Source organism: Mangifera indica, unplaced genomic scaffold (assembly GCF_011075055.1).
Source record: "Mangifera indica cultivar Alphonso unplaced genomic scaffold, CATAS_Mindica_2.1 Un_0001, whole genome shotgun sequence".
Classification (NCBI taxonomy): domain Eukaryota; kingdom Viridiplantae; phylum Streptophyta; class Magnoliopsida; order Sapindales; family Anacardiaceae; genus Mangifera; species Mangifera indica.
In genome coordinates, this window is record NW_025401093.1 from 1,142,072 (window position 1) to 1,155,102 (window position 13,031).

The 13,031-nt window shown below is 32.0% G+C and overlaps 1 protein-coding gene across 1 annotated transcript; it reads right to left on the reverse strand.

The window, feature by feature from the left end:
• Positions 1-1,503: 1,503 nt before the first annotated feature.
• LOC123205073 (TOM1-like protein 1) lies at positions 1,504-6,533 on the reverse strand. The gene is made up of 4 exons (XM_044621888.1): positions 6,398-6,533; positions 4,983-5,521; positions 4,212-4,451; positions 1,504-2,208 (listed from the first exon to the last, which is right to left on the reverse strand). Exons 2-4 carry the CDS (start codon positions 5,499-5,501, stop codon positions 1,783-1,785), a joined length of 1,185 nt encoding a protein of 394 aa, XP_044477823.1. The 5' UTR covers positions 5,502-5,521; positions 6,398-6,533; the 3' UTR covers positions 1,504-1,782.
• Between the last annotated feature and the right edge of the window lie 6,498 nt (positions 6,534-13,031).

A 13,031-nucleotide genomic window follows, 5' to 3' on the forward strand; every position in this document is an offset into this window, starting at 1 on the left:
TTAAAGATTTCAACTCTCTAAAAAAAGAGTCGAAAATACATATTATGGTTTATTATCCATCACATTTAGAATATATGCAATCTTCTTTTCACAACAGACAATCCTTCTATATTATATGAGGACACTACAAACTATATTGCTCAAATGAGAGGAGGAGACATTAAGGTAGATATAACCAAACATTTCTCATTGAAATTCTTTTATACTCATGAACTCTAATAGAGCCAAAAAATTAAAGTCAAACAGATACGATCTAATAACAATCTTGTAGATTTATTCACCAAGATACTACTAACATTAATGTTTGAAAAATTAATGTATAACATTAGTATATAATAACTCAATAATCAATCAAATTAATCCCATTATAAAGAGAGAGAGCCTTTATCAAAGAAGCAAAATTTTGAAATGTGTCATATATTAGATAAAATATACATTGTATTTTTTTTCACTAGATTTTATCCCATTGAATTTTCTTAGTAATGTTTTTTAATGAAATAGTTGAAATACATCCCATCCCACTTTATAACATATTAAATAATCAAGTTTCTCTATTTTGATTTTCATCCTATTAGATTTTTTTATAAAAATGTTAATGTAATTAATTATAAGTAGTAAAAATCTAATGTTAATGTAATTAATTATAAGGAGTAAAAATATAAGAGAGGGTGATATGTAATAGATGATTTTCCACCAAGTGAAATCAACAAATGTGTAGGAGACGCATGAGAGTAGAAAATAGGTGAGCATTTTATGTTTGTACAGCCATTTATGACCGTCGAGGCAAGACATTAATTATTTTGGGTGACTACTCTCGCATAGGCAGGAGAAAACACCATTATAAATTCGCCCATCCATTTTGTAAAATGTGCAATCATCTCTTTCTTATTTTTGTTCAAATAAACACACCTCATTTACCTTTTCTCAAAATTAAGCTAAGCAGACTCATCTTTTTTTCATCTTTTCTGTTTCTAATTATTTACATTTATAATTTACAACATTATATATGGGCTATACTTAATTAATTAAAATTTTTTATTAATATATTAATAATTATTTACTGAGAAGAGTCTAGATTTTTGCGCGTGGACACCTTCACCATCGTCCCCCAAAAGACTTTTCAACTGGCCTCAACCTTGTAAAGTTGTAATATTCCCACTAATCCCCATTGGGTGTTGGCCATTTTTTCGAAATAACTCCATCAAAGTAAAGGTGAATTCAATTGATCAATTTTCTATAAAAAGAGTAAAAATCAAAATTACATTATAAATTCAAAAGTTGAATCTTTAATAGACAGAAACTATAATATGAAGGAACAATTCGATATAGGATTCTCAAGATCTTGTTTTATTTTTTATTTTTTTAATCTTCCATTCGATCAAATTTAGATCTATTGAACAGATATAAAGAGTTAAAAAAATAGCTATTTCTTTAAAAATAATTAATAGAATAGAATATTTTAGTAGTGAAAAGAGTAATTAAAGAAATGAAAAAGGCCACAGAGAGCTCAAATATTTTTTTGTTATAATGTCAATACTTCAATATATACTTCATAAAGCAATTATGTAGCCAATCCAACTGTGAAATAATTACACGAAATGAGGAAACAAGGGAAGTAATACTTCAAAAGAGAAGCCTATGTTCGTTTTCACCAAGGTTATAAGGTTTTTTTGAAATCAAACATAATTGTCTTCAACAATTAAATAGCCTCTTGTACATCAGTGGTAGAATGCGAGGCCTCCTGTCCTAAGATATGAAAATTTGTATGATTACCAACCCAGCTCAGAAGCTGATGAGATCGTCTTTCGGATTTTGCTGCTTCTTTGAATCATGTCCACCTTCGGATGTACCCCCGCTGCCTTTCTTACCAAAAATCATTTCGTCAAGATCATCCAACATGTCGTCATTGCTTGCTCCATGGGATCCACCTTGGGAACCAGATGACTTTCTAATAAGAGCATCTTCTTTTGTATGACGAGGAGACTCATCAGCCTCGACAGCTACGGGAATCATAGCAGGTTCTGGTTCAGCAGGAGCCACTAATGGCTTCTTCAAATCCTCATACTTGGATAGAGCTTTCTGGATCTCATCATTCACATTCAATGCTTCAAAGAGCAAGGGCTCGTTATCTCCTGCAGTTTCAATGATTCTCTGGACAGTGAACTGAGATTGATGGCACTGTTGTACGAGGGTGGTGGTCAAGTCATCCTGCCAAGTGGAAAAAAAACACTTGCATATAAGATCTCTGATCAATATCCAGCACTCAAAAAGATACATAGGCAGTTGTGTAATCAAGAAGATTTTGACAAATAATATTTAATAAAACATCTAATCCAACAGTAAGACCAATCAACTGTTGAAAATGTAGAGTGCTTAAATAAAATAATCATTAACCAACTTAATCTAATATTTGAAGTATCTAACAATGTAAATGGATGGTTAAAACCGTCTTGGAGCCATCTACTTGATAATATGACCCAAGTTTCATGACTAGAAAGGCTGTAGGGTCGAAAACTAATCACCAATTAGAAATCAGGTAAATATGCCCACGGTGTATAAAACACACACACACAATAGATACACAATAATATAGGTGAGGACAATGGAGGCATTACTAACCGATCTTCAAATATCTCTATTAAAATAATATGAATTTTTAATAATGAAAAAAGAGGATATGAGCCAGGATAAGATGTCCACTTAATAAGAACAAAAAGAAAACACAAAACCTTGACAATGATATCACAAACTAAATAAAATTGGCACAGAGATCAAACTATTTGTACACTTTTGCAACCAAGAAAAAAAAAAAGACCTTGCAGCCAGAACTGCCCTATAGGAAACTAACTCAGAAAGCTTCCCAACTAAGATGAACAGATGAGAATAATATGTCCTGAAATTATTTTGCCAGTATTGTTTAGACATTCTTAGGATGTTACTTTGCACTAAACAGAAAAGAAATGGCCCACTGTAAAATAATGTCGTAACAAGGTTTTTATGTTGTATGTGATCTTTCAAAAAAGGGCTGAAATAATAATTAATTTCTCTTTAGATACAACCAACTAAATGCATTACAGGATCATAGGATAGACTGCAACAAATAACTCAAGATAAACAAAACCAGAATCTACTGTGGTCTATCTAGTGGCATATTGTTAGAAACCTAGCTCAATTTTTATTAATATTGAAAAAACCAACAAGAGGTACCAACTCCTCCCAAAAGCAAAAATAGAGGTGTCTTTCCCCTTCCAATTAGCCAAAGGCTGCCCAAATTACCCAATCATCAATATCCTCCTCCTCCTCAATCCAACCACTCATATTTATATGACCAATATTTTAAATTTCAAATCCAAATGTTATTAGTCTTACAACTAAAAATGCCTAAGAATTTTTAGTCAAACACCCTCCGGTAAGAAATTATTTAGATAATGCCACCAAGTCAGCTAACTGCTATTTGGATAAAAAGAAAATATTTCGGTTCAATAGGAAAAGATCTCCCAGCAATGAATATGATTCAAATACAAACAAATGAGATTAAAAGCAGTCACATTCATATCCAGAGAAAAATATAAATCAAATATGAAAATTACACAATACCCTAGTTGATATATAATTACCCCTAATTGCAAAACTTAAGGAATAATAATACAAATTAAAAAAAATTCTTCTTTGACTGAGACTTCGCTCTTCTTTGTTCCTTACCTTTAATCAGCTCATTGAACACCCAAATCTCAGATTTAGTTATTATTTGTTTGTTTTTCATTCAACACAAAAACAAAGACTTCCTAGTTATATTTGTAACAGCTGCAATTGGCATCACAAAATATCAGTCTCACTGAAATGTTGCTTGACTACGCCTTTGATGACTTTTGATAAGAGATTACACCTTTTAGTTTGTCACATAATTCAGCTGATATTTAGCTACAGGAGGTTTCAGCTCCATTAGTTGAAGCATAAATTCTATTCCTACGTATCTACTAGTAGACCAAATATCAGACTGGAATAACAATCTACATAATTGACTTTGATAATCATTGTCCTCAGAACGTTTCTTGACAACAACATGAGACTTCAGAAAAGTCAAATTAACAAAATAAAAAAAATTTAGAAATACTAGATAAGAGAACTCATGCATGAAGGACTGAATTTCAATCGGATCAGAAGTATGCATATAATGGTATAGAAGAGCTGATACAATGTCAGATAAATACCTGCAAAACATCTTGTTGGGGTGAAGAGGATAAAACTGTTGTAAGAAGCTCAATACTGTTTCGTGCCACATCAAATGCTTCCTTTGTTTGTTCGGCAGAAAAACTTTGTACCTGAATATCATGCCGCATTTGCCGTGCAAGAGAAGCATCCACTTCTGGTGCTGAAGGTGGAGGAGTAAAAATAGGTGCCAAACTCTCATTGTCACGTCCTGGAAATCGAATGCCTCTGGATCTTAAACTCTAAAATAGAAAGCCATAAGAAGAAAAACTCAAAGACATGAATCTGAAATTGCTTAAGAAAAATACAATTTTTTTCAGCCTAAAACAAAACCACAAATTTTGCTTGAACAAGTTTATTAGAAATATATTTAAACATATATGTAAAAATAACAAGAACGATATAATGTCTAGATTGATCTTAGAGCAGAATGTGTTTAAATATTTAATAAAACTCAAATTAATTTTAGATATTAGATGATTAATCCCTTTGTGTTAAAAGGCATAATCATTAACTGAAAGTCTGAAACTACTATCATTCAAAACAAATAATAAGACAAGGACACAAAAGGAAAAGGTAAAATGATACTTCACGGTTAAATCAGTAAATCAATTTAATTGGACATAAATCTCAAAATAACTGAGCCTCATGTAATCACTGTATACATCATCCTTTAGAATATCTAATGCAATGTTTAATGACCTTTGGCATCTTTCATTTTCCTTTCCCAGTTTGAGGAAATCAACAAATAATTTAGAAGACTCTATAAGTACCTTGTATGTTTCTTCATAAACAGGCAAGTAGCGGAGTTCCCCTGTTGACTCACCCCAAGATTCAATTAGCATCAAAGCCTTGTTCCTATTATTAACAATAGTTTGAGGATCATCAATCAGCTTGACCATTTCATCAAGAACCCTCTCTGCTGCCACCTCTGAGAAAGCCTTTTCACAGTTCTTAACACATGTTTCAAGCAACACCAAAGCCAAGTATTGAATTCTGGGGTTCTTCAGCATGATCCTCTTCTTTATGCCACGGATCAATTCAACACTGTTAATTTTCTCAGTATTCATCATGTCACAAAGATCAAGATTCATGGCCCAGTCAGGCTCCTCTAAGGTCTCTGATGTGGCATCCTCAACAAGCTTATCAACTTGGTTTGGGCCTTGCAAAAGCTCCTTCATTTTAAAGCTCATTTGGCTCATGCCTTCACTCATTTTGCGGCTCACCTCAGCCCCTCCAATCTTAAGGCGTTCGCCAAAGGCGCTAACTTTCTCCATCAAATTGTCACTCATCTTCACAAAGCCTTAAAACCCTAAAACCAAATTCTAAAAAATGTTACGCTTATTGAGATAAAAGAAACACATGCTGAAGAACCAAAAGAAATATAATAAGTAGTAGCTCAATAGACATCTGCATAAAAGAGTTCTCTCAGTAAAGCAATCCGCATTCATCAATAAAAAATTTTGCAATTGCTATCCTTTCAGATTAAAATCCTAACGACATTATAGAATAGCATCTTTTAATAACATATAACACCACATTTGGTTACCTGTTCATGCTAAATTTTAGTAATATGACGTTGAATTTCACATATACATGAACAAGATATATCAATAAAAATCACATGACCCAAAAAGAAAACAATTTATAAGTCAAACTTGAAAGATATGGTGTTGGGAAAGTCAAGGCCATTGCACAAGAAAAAAGGAATTCAAAACCAATAATCCCAAGTCTCCCAGAATAATACGTTCCTAAATCTTAGAAATTTAATCAGAAAACTTAAATCAATTAGATCAACCTATTAATTTCAAATCCCCTAAGTAATAAAAGAAGATATCATCATAACACAAACTCAAAATCATCTTCAACTAAAAAATTATTAAAACCCATGAAAACCCTAATCCCAAAATCTTCAAAACCCATTCCTATGAAGCCGGTAAAAATTGTTATGATCTATTCAAACATTAAATGTGAGCTTCACATAAGTCATAGTTCAGGTAGAATTTTCACAAATATCAAAATTAAAACCAGTTCTTTGTATTTTCTTCAGCTTTCTCAGGAACCAACCAGGCGGAAGTAAAAACCTTTTTTATATTAAAAAATATAAAAACGAAGTGGATTGATCAGATCAAATAACGAATTTGGAAATTTCGAGATTATCTCAACAAAATTAAGAGAAAATTTGTACCTTTCGAAGGACAGAATAGAGCTGGTGAGTTGAACTGAATTGAATCGAGTTTAGTTGAGATGACAACGGGTAACGTCTCAGTGAAGTTAATGAACTTCCTGTTTCCAGTCTTCCATACGCGTTAGCCAGAATTGTTTCCCACAACCCCCCAAGTTTTAGGACAGTAAAACAAACCCACGACATTTTAAACACCCAAATACCCACCCATAAACTGTGAGTTATAAGGAGAAAAATAATTATTTTATTAATAATCTTAAAATTAATAAAATTAATCTTATTTTTCCCTCTTACTTTGAAAAACTAACAGTTTTCTTTTATGATTAAGTTTTGAAATATTCATTTTCCCCCTTGGGTTTGGAAAATAAATTCGCCCAACTATCCAACGGATAACAGCCTCCCTTTTCGGTGTTTTTCTCCCGACGACATTTCTCTCCCTCTCCAGTATCCTCCTTTGTCGTCCAGACAATGAAGACATCGTCCTTCGTCATTTGGACAACACCTTCATTGTCTAGATGATGAAGGATGATGCTTTGTCATCCAGATTTGAATGACAAACATCATCCATCGTGATGGTGAGTGGTTATCCTTTGTTGTTGGATCTGGAAAATATGTGAAAAATGTATGTCATCAGCTAGAATGGTGGAGGCTGAAGAAGGGAATGAAACCTTAAAAGTAAAATGTAATTTTTTAAACTTTGAATGAGGGGTGAATTATTAGTTTTTAAAATTTGAGGGAAAAATAATATTAATTTTTAGGGTTTTAAGTTTAATAATAAAATAATGATTTTACCTATACTTATAATTGAAAATTCTAACAAAAATTAGCCCATAAGTGAGTGTTTGAGTTTTTGAGAGTGGGCCAAAACTTAGGTGGGAAATGGTCTTTTTGCTTTTTTTAATAATAAAAACAATGAATTTTGTATTTGTCTATTGGCAAAAGTTCACTTTACATCCCAATAATCTTATATTTGATCTCACAATATTTGAAACTTTCCACTCAAATCTCTCTTGTTATTTTTTGAGTAAAATAATGTATGAATGATTGTGATTGTTAAATGATACATTGAAAGGTTTGAATCAGTATACCCTTTTTATTATATGTGTTGAGACTAAGCTTAAAACAATGCATTTCTATTAAAACTTAAAATGCACAATTTCACTTTATTTTACAAAGGAAAAGGAAGCTTCTCATTGTTTCCTCATTTAATGAAGATCGGGTTCTAGGGTTGGTTTCCTTCTCTGTCGTGTGTTATTAACCATCATCTGTCTTGAAACTGTAACTAATTTTCGATCATTAGACAACTAAGATGAGTTTTTCTTCTTCTTTATTTTATGTGAGTGATAAATGGTTGTGATGAATCTTGTTAGTTAGTCTATAGTTATAATCCATAGTAACATAAATGTCTTGTACTTGTAAAGTTGAGATTAATGAAATGAGTTGAGTAATTTCCAGTAATTTTCTTGTGATTTCTTTCTATTTCATTACTAAAGTTTGAGAATTTTCATGATATTAAAGCCATTTGACTAACTTATAATGGCTAGTTCTTTCAATAATGCCTTTGTTGGCATCTCAAGGACTCTTGAGAGGCTTATGACGATGGGATTTGGTTAGTAGTCGAGTTGATCTGGTTAAAAATCGAGTCAACTTCTTGTTTTGACATTTCAAATAGTAACTCCGAAACTGATTGACGATAACTATTGTTACTGGCGTGCTTAAGCTTTGCTACTAGTAGGAACACACAATCTAGAAGAACACTTAACAGGTTTAGTTCTTTGTCCAAAGCCCTTTTTATTAGTGAAGTTTGATTATGATGTGAGTGAGGTTAAAATTACTAATAGCCAATATTCTGTATGGAAGAGGTTTGATAAGTTGCTTATGGGATCAATCTTCTATTAGGATGTAGCTCAATTGGTGAAATATGAGAGTCATTAGAAAACTATTTCATTTCTAGGTCTAAGGTCGGGATTATAAACCTTAGGAACACTCTACAAACCTTTAAGAAAGGCATTTTGACATTGCAAGAATATATGTGTAAGATGAAGGACATGTTTGACACCATGGTGTCAAGTGGTTAGTCCCTTATTGAATAAGAACTCATAAACTTCATCCTAGATGGGTTAGGTGTTGAATTTAAACCCATGGTAGTTTACATAATTGCTAGGATAAAATTCTCAACAGAGAAACTTACTTTAGCAAAGGCGAAATCTATTCTGTAGAAATATGAACAAAGACTCAATAGAACTTTAGGCTTTCCTTTTAAGTTCAATGGTGGTAACGTTAATTTGGCTAAACAAACTAGTAGGTTTGGGTTTGAATATGGAAATGCAAGACCTGGAGTGTTGGGAAAGAACAATAATACTTTTTATGTCAATGCAAACCAAGATCAGTCAGTCATAAACCTAACAGTTCATGTCATTGGATCGTATTCGGATCGTGTCAGAGACCTTTAACTCTAATCCGATTCAAATTAAAATCGTGTTTATCAATAAAACTATTCATACACAGTTTTAATATATAGATAATGTGATATCATATGATTGATTCTAAATTAAAGAGAAATTAAAACCCAATTAAATGTTGACACATCATTTGTGAACTCAAATTGTGTACCAAAAGTGTGTACACATAGTACTACTTATAATTTATCTCTAACAAATTTTTTAAAGTAACATTTTTTCAAAACATTCGAGTCAATTCATATCGTATCGGATTATTTTTGTGTGAACCTTAACACTATCTAATTTAATTTCGAATCGTGTTAAGTTGATTTAAAATAAATTTTGTATCAGAAAAATTTAACCCTTACCCTATTTTTTCACTTCATGTCGAGTCGGGTTAATGTGTCGTATAGAAAATTGCCAGCTTTAGTCAGCCATGAGTGAAAATGTAGTGTAAAAGCAATTTAAACCTTACTCACATGAGTTTAGTGGAGATTTCCAAGGCAGAGGTTGAGGTAGTTTTTCTAACAAATCACTAGTTGTTTGCCAGCTTTGTGGTAAAACAAGTTATGTTGTAATATAGTGTTATCATAGGTTTGACATTCGTTACATTGGCTCTACTCAGAATATCATTGCACCAACTCCATATACATAACCACCACCAACATTTTCATCACCATTTGACCTAAATTCTTACACGCATTAACCTTAAACATAACAACCAAACACTACTTACTACTCTTCAATATTTCTATCACCACAATACAACTGCTTGTCACAGTCATACTATAACCCCAACAAAACCTTATACACTACCCAACCACCTATTGCACATCCTTATTATTCATCAGTACTTGGTTTCAGAATAAATCTTCCATAAATAACTTAATTGCTGCTTAACTCTACTTTTTCTATTGTTGTAAGTCACAAAGGTGCACAAACTATTCAAAAGTCTAATCCTAAGACAATAGAGAATATTAGTTGGTATATGGACTCAAGAGCAATAGACCATGTCACAACTAGGGTTGATCAACTCATTGTGAAGGAAAGATTATGCAAGGAGTTAACAACCACAAGTAGGCAATGGTAAATGCCTAGGAATTTCTCATATTGGCTTTACTTTTATCCTTTATTTTTGTTTAAACAAATACCTTTAACTTAAAAACATCCTTTGTGTTCTTAGAATTATAAACAAATTGCTTAGCATTTCCAAATTTACCAAAGATAATAATGTCATAGTTGAATTCATGAGTGATTATTGTTTTGTTAAGGACAATGATACAAAAGTTATGTTACTTCAAGGGACTTTTAAAGATGGACTTTACCAACTTCAAACTCCTTTTGATTTTATGAAATCAACTGAAAAACCATAAATTTTGATCTGTTAGAACTGCCACAATAAAATTTGTAGTTGCATGAACAATTGTTTTCTTGATAGTTTTGCTTCTAACACAAATAATGAGTCAATTATAAATCCTTTAGTTTGCTCTACTTGTAATGCCTTTTACATCAATAAAATAAACATTTCAATTTGACATAAACATTTAGGTCATCCGTGTGATAAAACTCTAAAAAGTATTTTTCAAAAATTGCATTATATTGTTGATTCTAAGCATTCCCTTTCTGCAAGAACTGTCAATATGGAAAACATTATCAATATCACTTTCCTTCATTTGATTCTAGGGCTACACAACCTTTAGAGTTAATTCATAGCGATTTGTGGGGTCTAACTCCTATTGTCTTTAAGTCTAGTTTTAGATATTATGTTTAATTCTTGGATGATTTCACCAAGTTTACTTGGATTTTCCCACTGAAGACAAAATCAGAATTACTCATCTTATTTCAAAATTGGAGGATATGTACGAATAGTCATGTCATCAGCAAAATAACCATAAGGTATAGATTTTGTATTCGTAGACTTGATGATTTGCTCGACCAAATGCATGGTGCCAAGGTGTTTTCAAAGATAGATTTGAAGAGTAGGTATCAGTAAATTAGAGTTTGACCATGGGATGAATGGACAACCACATTAAAAATGAAGGATGGTTGATATGAATGGTTAGTCATGCCATTTGGACTTTCAGATGCGCCAAGTACATTTGATAAATTAGGTATTAAGACCATTCTTATCTAGCTTTGTTGTGGTTTATTTTGATGACATTTTAATTTATGGTAAGAATGATGAGAAACACCTAAATTACCTAAAGAAAGTGTTTATGGTTTTGAAGGAGAATAAACTATATGTGAATTCAAAGAAATGCATGTTATTGACAAGAAAGCTATTGTTCTTAGGCTTCATAATAAATGATGAGGGGATACATATGGATGAGGACAAGATTAAAGTGATAAGAGAATGGAAGATACCAAAAACTACAAGTGAGGTGAGGAGTTTTCATGGGTTGGCTACATACTATAGAAGTTTCATTCGTAATTTCAGTGGGATCCTAACAGCTATCACAAATTGTTTGAAGAAAGGTAAATTTCAATGGAGAGAAGATGCAGACCAAAGTTTTGAATTGATTAAGGAAAAGTTAACAGCAACTTTCGTTTTATCGTTGCTCGATTTTAATAAAGTTTTTGAGTTGGAGTGTGATACTAGTAGAATGGGGATTGGTGAAGTACTTTCACAAGAGAGAAGAACTGATCTTTCTTTAGTGAGAAGTTAAATGAAACTAGATAGAAATGATCCACCTACTAATAAGAATTATATGCAATGTTTAGATGCTTGAAGATATAAGAGCTTTATTTGTTCTAAAGGGAGTTTATCATCTATTTGGACCACCAAACCATTCAACACTTCACGACCAAAAGCATATAAACTGAATGTTAGCAAGATGGGCTCCATACCTTAAGAGATTTAGTTATGTGATTGTCTATAAATTGAGTACAACCAATAGAATGGCAAATGCATTGAGTAGAAGAGCAATGTTGTTAATCACAATTGCCCTTGAAATTTTCGAATTTGAACAACTTAAAGAGCTATATGAAAAGGATGAAGATTTATGCAAGGTGTGGATCAATTATTTACTTAATCTTCCTTTGGGTGATTTCTTTGTTTAAGATGGGTATTTGTTTAAAGGAAGTCAATTATGTATTCTAAGGAGCTTATTGAGAGACAAGTTAATTAGAGAGTTACATTCAAGTGATTTGAGTGGACATAAAGGGTAGAGATAAAACTATAATTGGATTGGAATAGAGGTACTATTAGCCTCAATTGAAGTGAGATGTGGTAAAGTTTGTCCAAAGATGTCCTATCTGCAAACTAGTAAGGGACAATAGTAAAACACAGGATTATACATGCCTACAACTTAGGATGATGTTTCCATGGATTTTGTGTTGGGATTGCCAAAAACTCAAAGGGGATATAACTTGGTGTTTATTGTAGTGGATAGATTTTCCAAAATATTCCACTTTATTCTTTGTTGGAAGACAACCGATACTCACCATGTGGCCAAGTTACTTTTTAAAAAAGGTTGTTTGTTTACATAGAGTTCCATCGCCAATTGTTTTGGATAGAGATATCAAGTTTTTGACGACATTTTTGCTTGCTTTGTAGAAAAGATTTGTCATTGAATTGAAGTTTAGTAGTACTGCATAACCACAAATCGATGGACAAATGGAAGTAGTAAACCGTTCCTTGAGAAATTTAATTCGATGTATTTGTGGGATGAAGAAAGACCAATAGAACTTTGCTTAGCACAAGTTGAATTAAAAAAATATATATAGTAAAATTATTATTTAGCCCTTGTGTTGTTAGTTTTTTTTTCACAAAGTTTGATTTTAGGTAGGAAAATGTTATTTATGTCAACTAAAGGTGAAAAAATGATTTTAAGGAAGGTGAGAAAATATTGTTTACTCTAAAAAATTATATTTGGGATATTGTATTATGACAATTAGGTGTAAATTAACCAATATAATGCAATTAGCCTTATTTGATTAAAAAATCTTGATGAGCCTTTGGATCACTACAAAGCTAGCCTAGTTGTTCTACTGGCCAAAATGATAACTATTTTACCCATTGTAATCAGAGGCAGATGGAAGCGGAAAAAAACCCACAAGTTTAGATGATATTTCTATTATACCGTATATATACGTGTGTGTGTGTGTATGTTTTAAGAGTAATGTTATATACATCAATAGAATGCACCGAAATTTGCATTGATGTGATATTACATTGAGATGGTTGATAAAAAGAC

Coding starts and splice junctions, on each gene's coding strand:
- LOC123205073 (XM_044621888.1), bottom strand. CDS start 5,501: ATGAGTGACAATTTGATGGAGAAAGTTAGCGCCTTTGGCGAACGCCTT. Junction 4,452..4,982: donor TTTATGAAGAAACATACAAG/GTACTTATAGAG, acceptor TTTCTATTTTAG/AGTTTAAGATCCAGAGGCAT. Junction 2,209..4,211: donor CCCAACAAGATGTTTTGCAG/GTATTTATCTGA, acceptor TCCACTTGGCAG/GATGACTTGACCACCACCCT.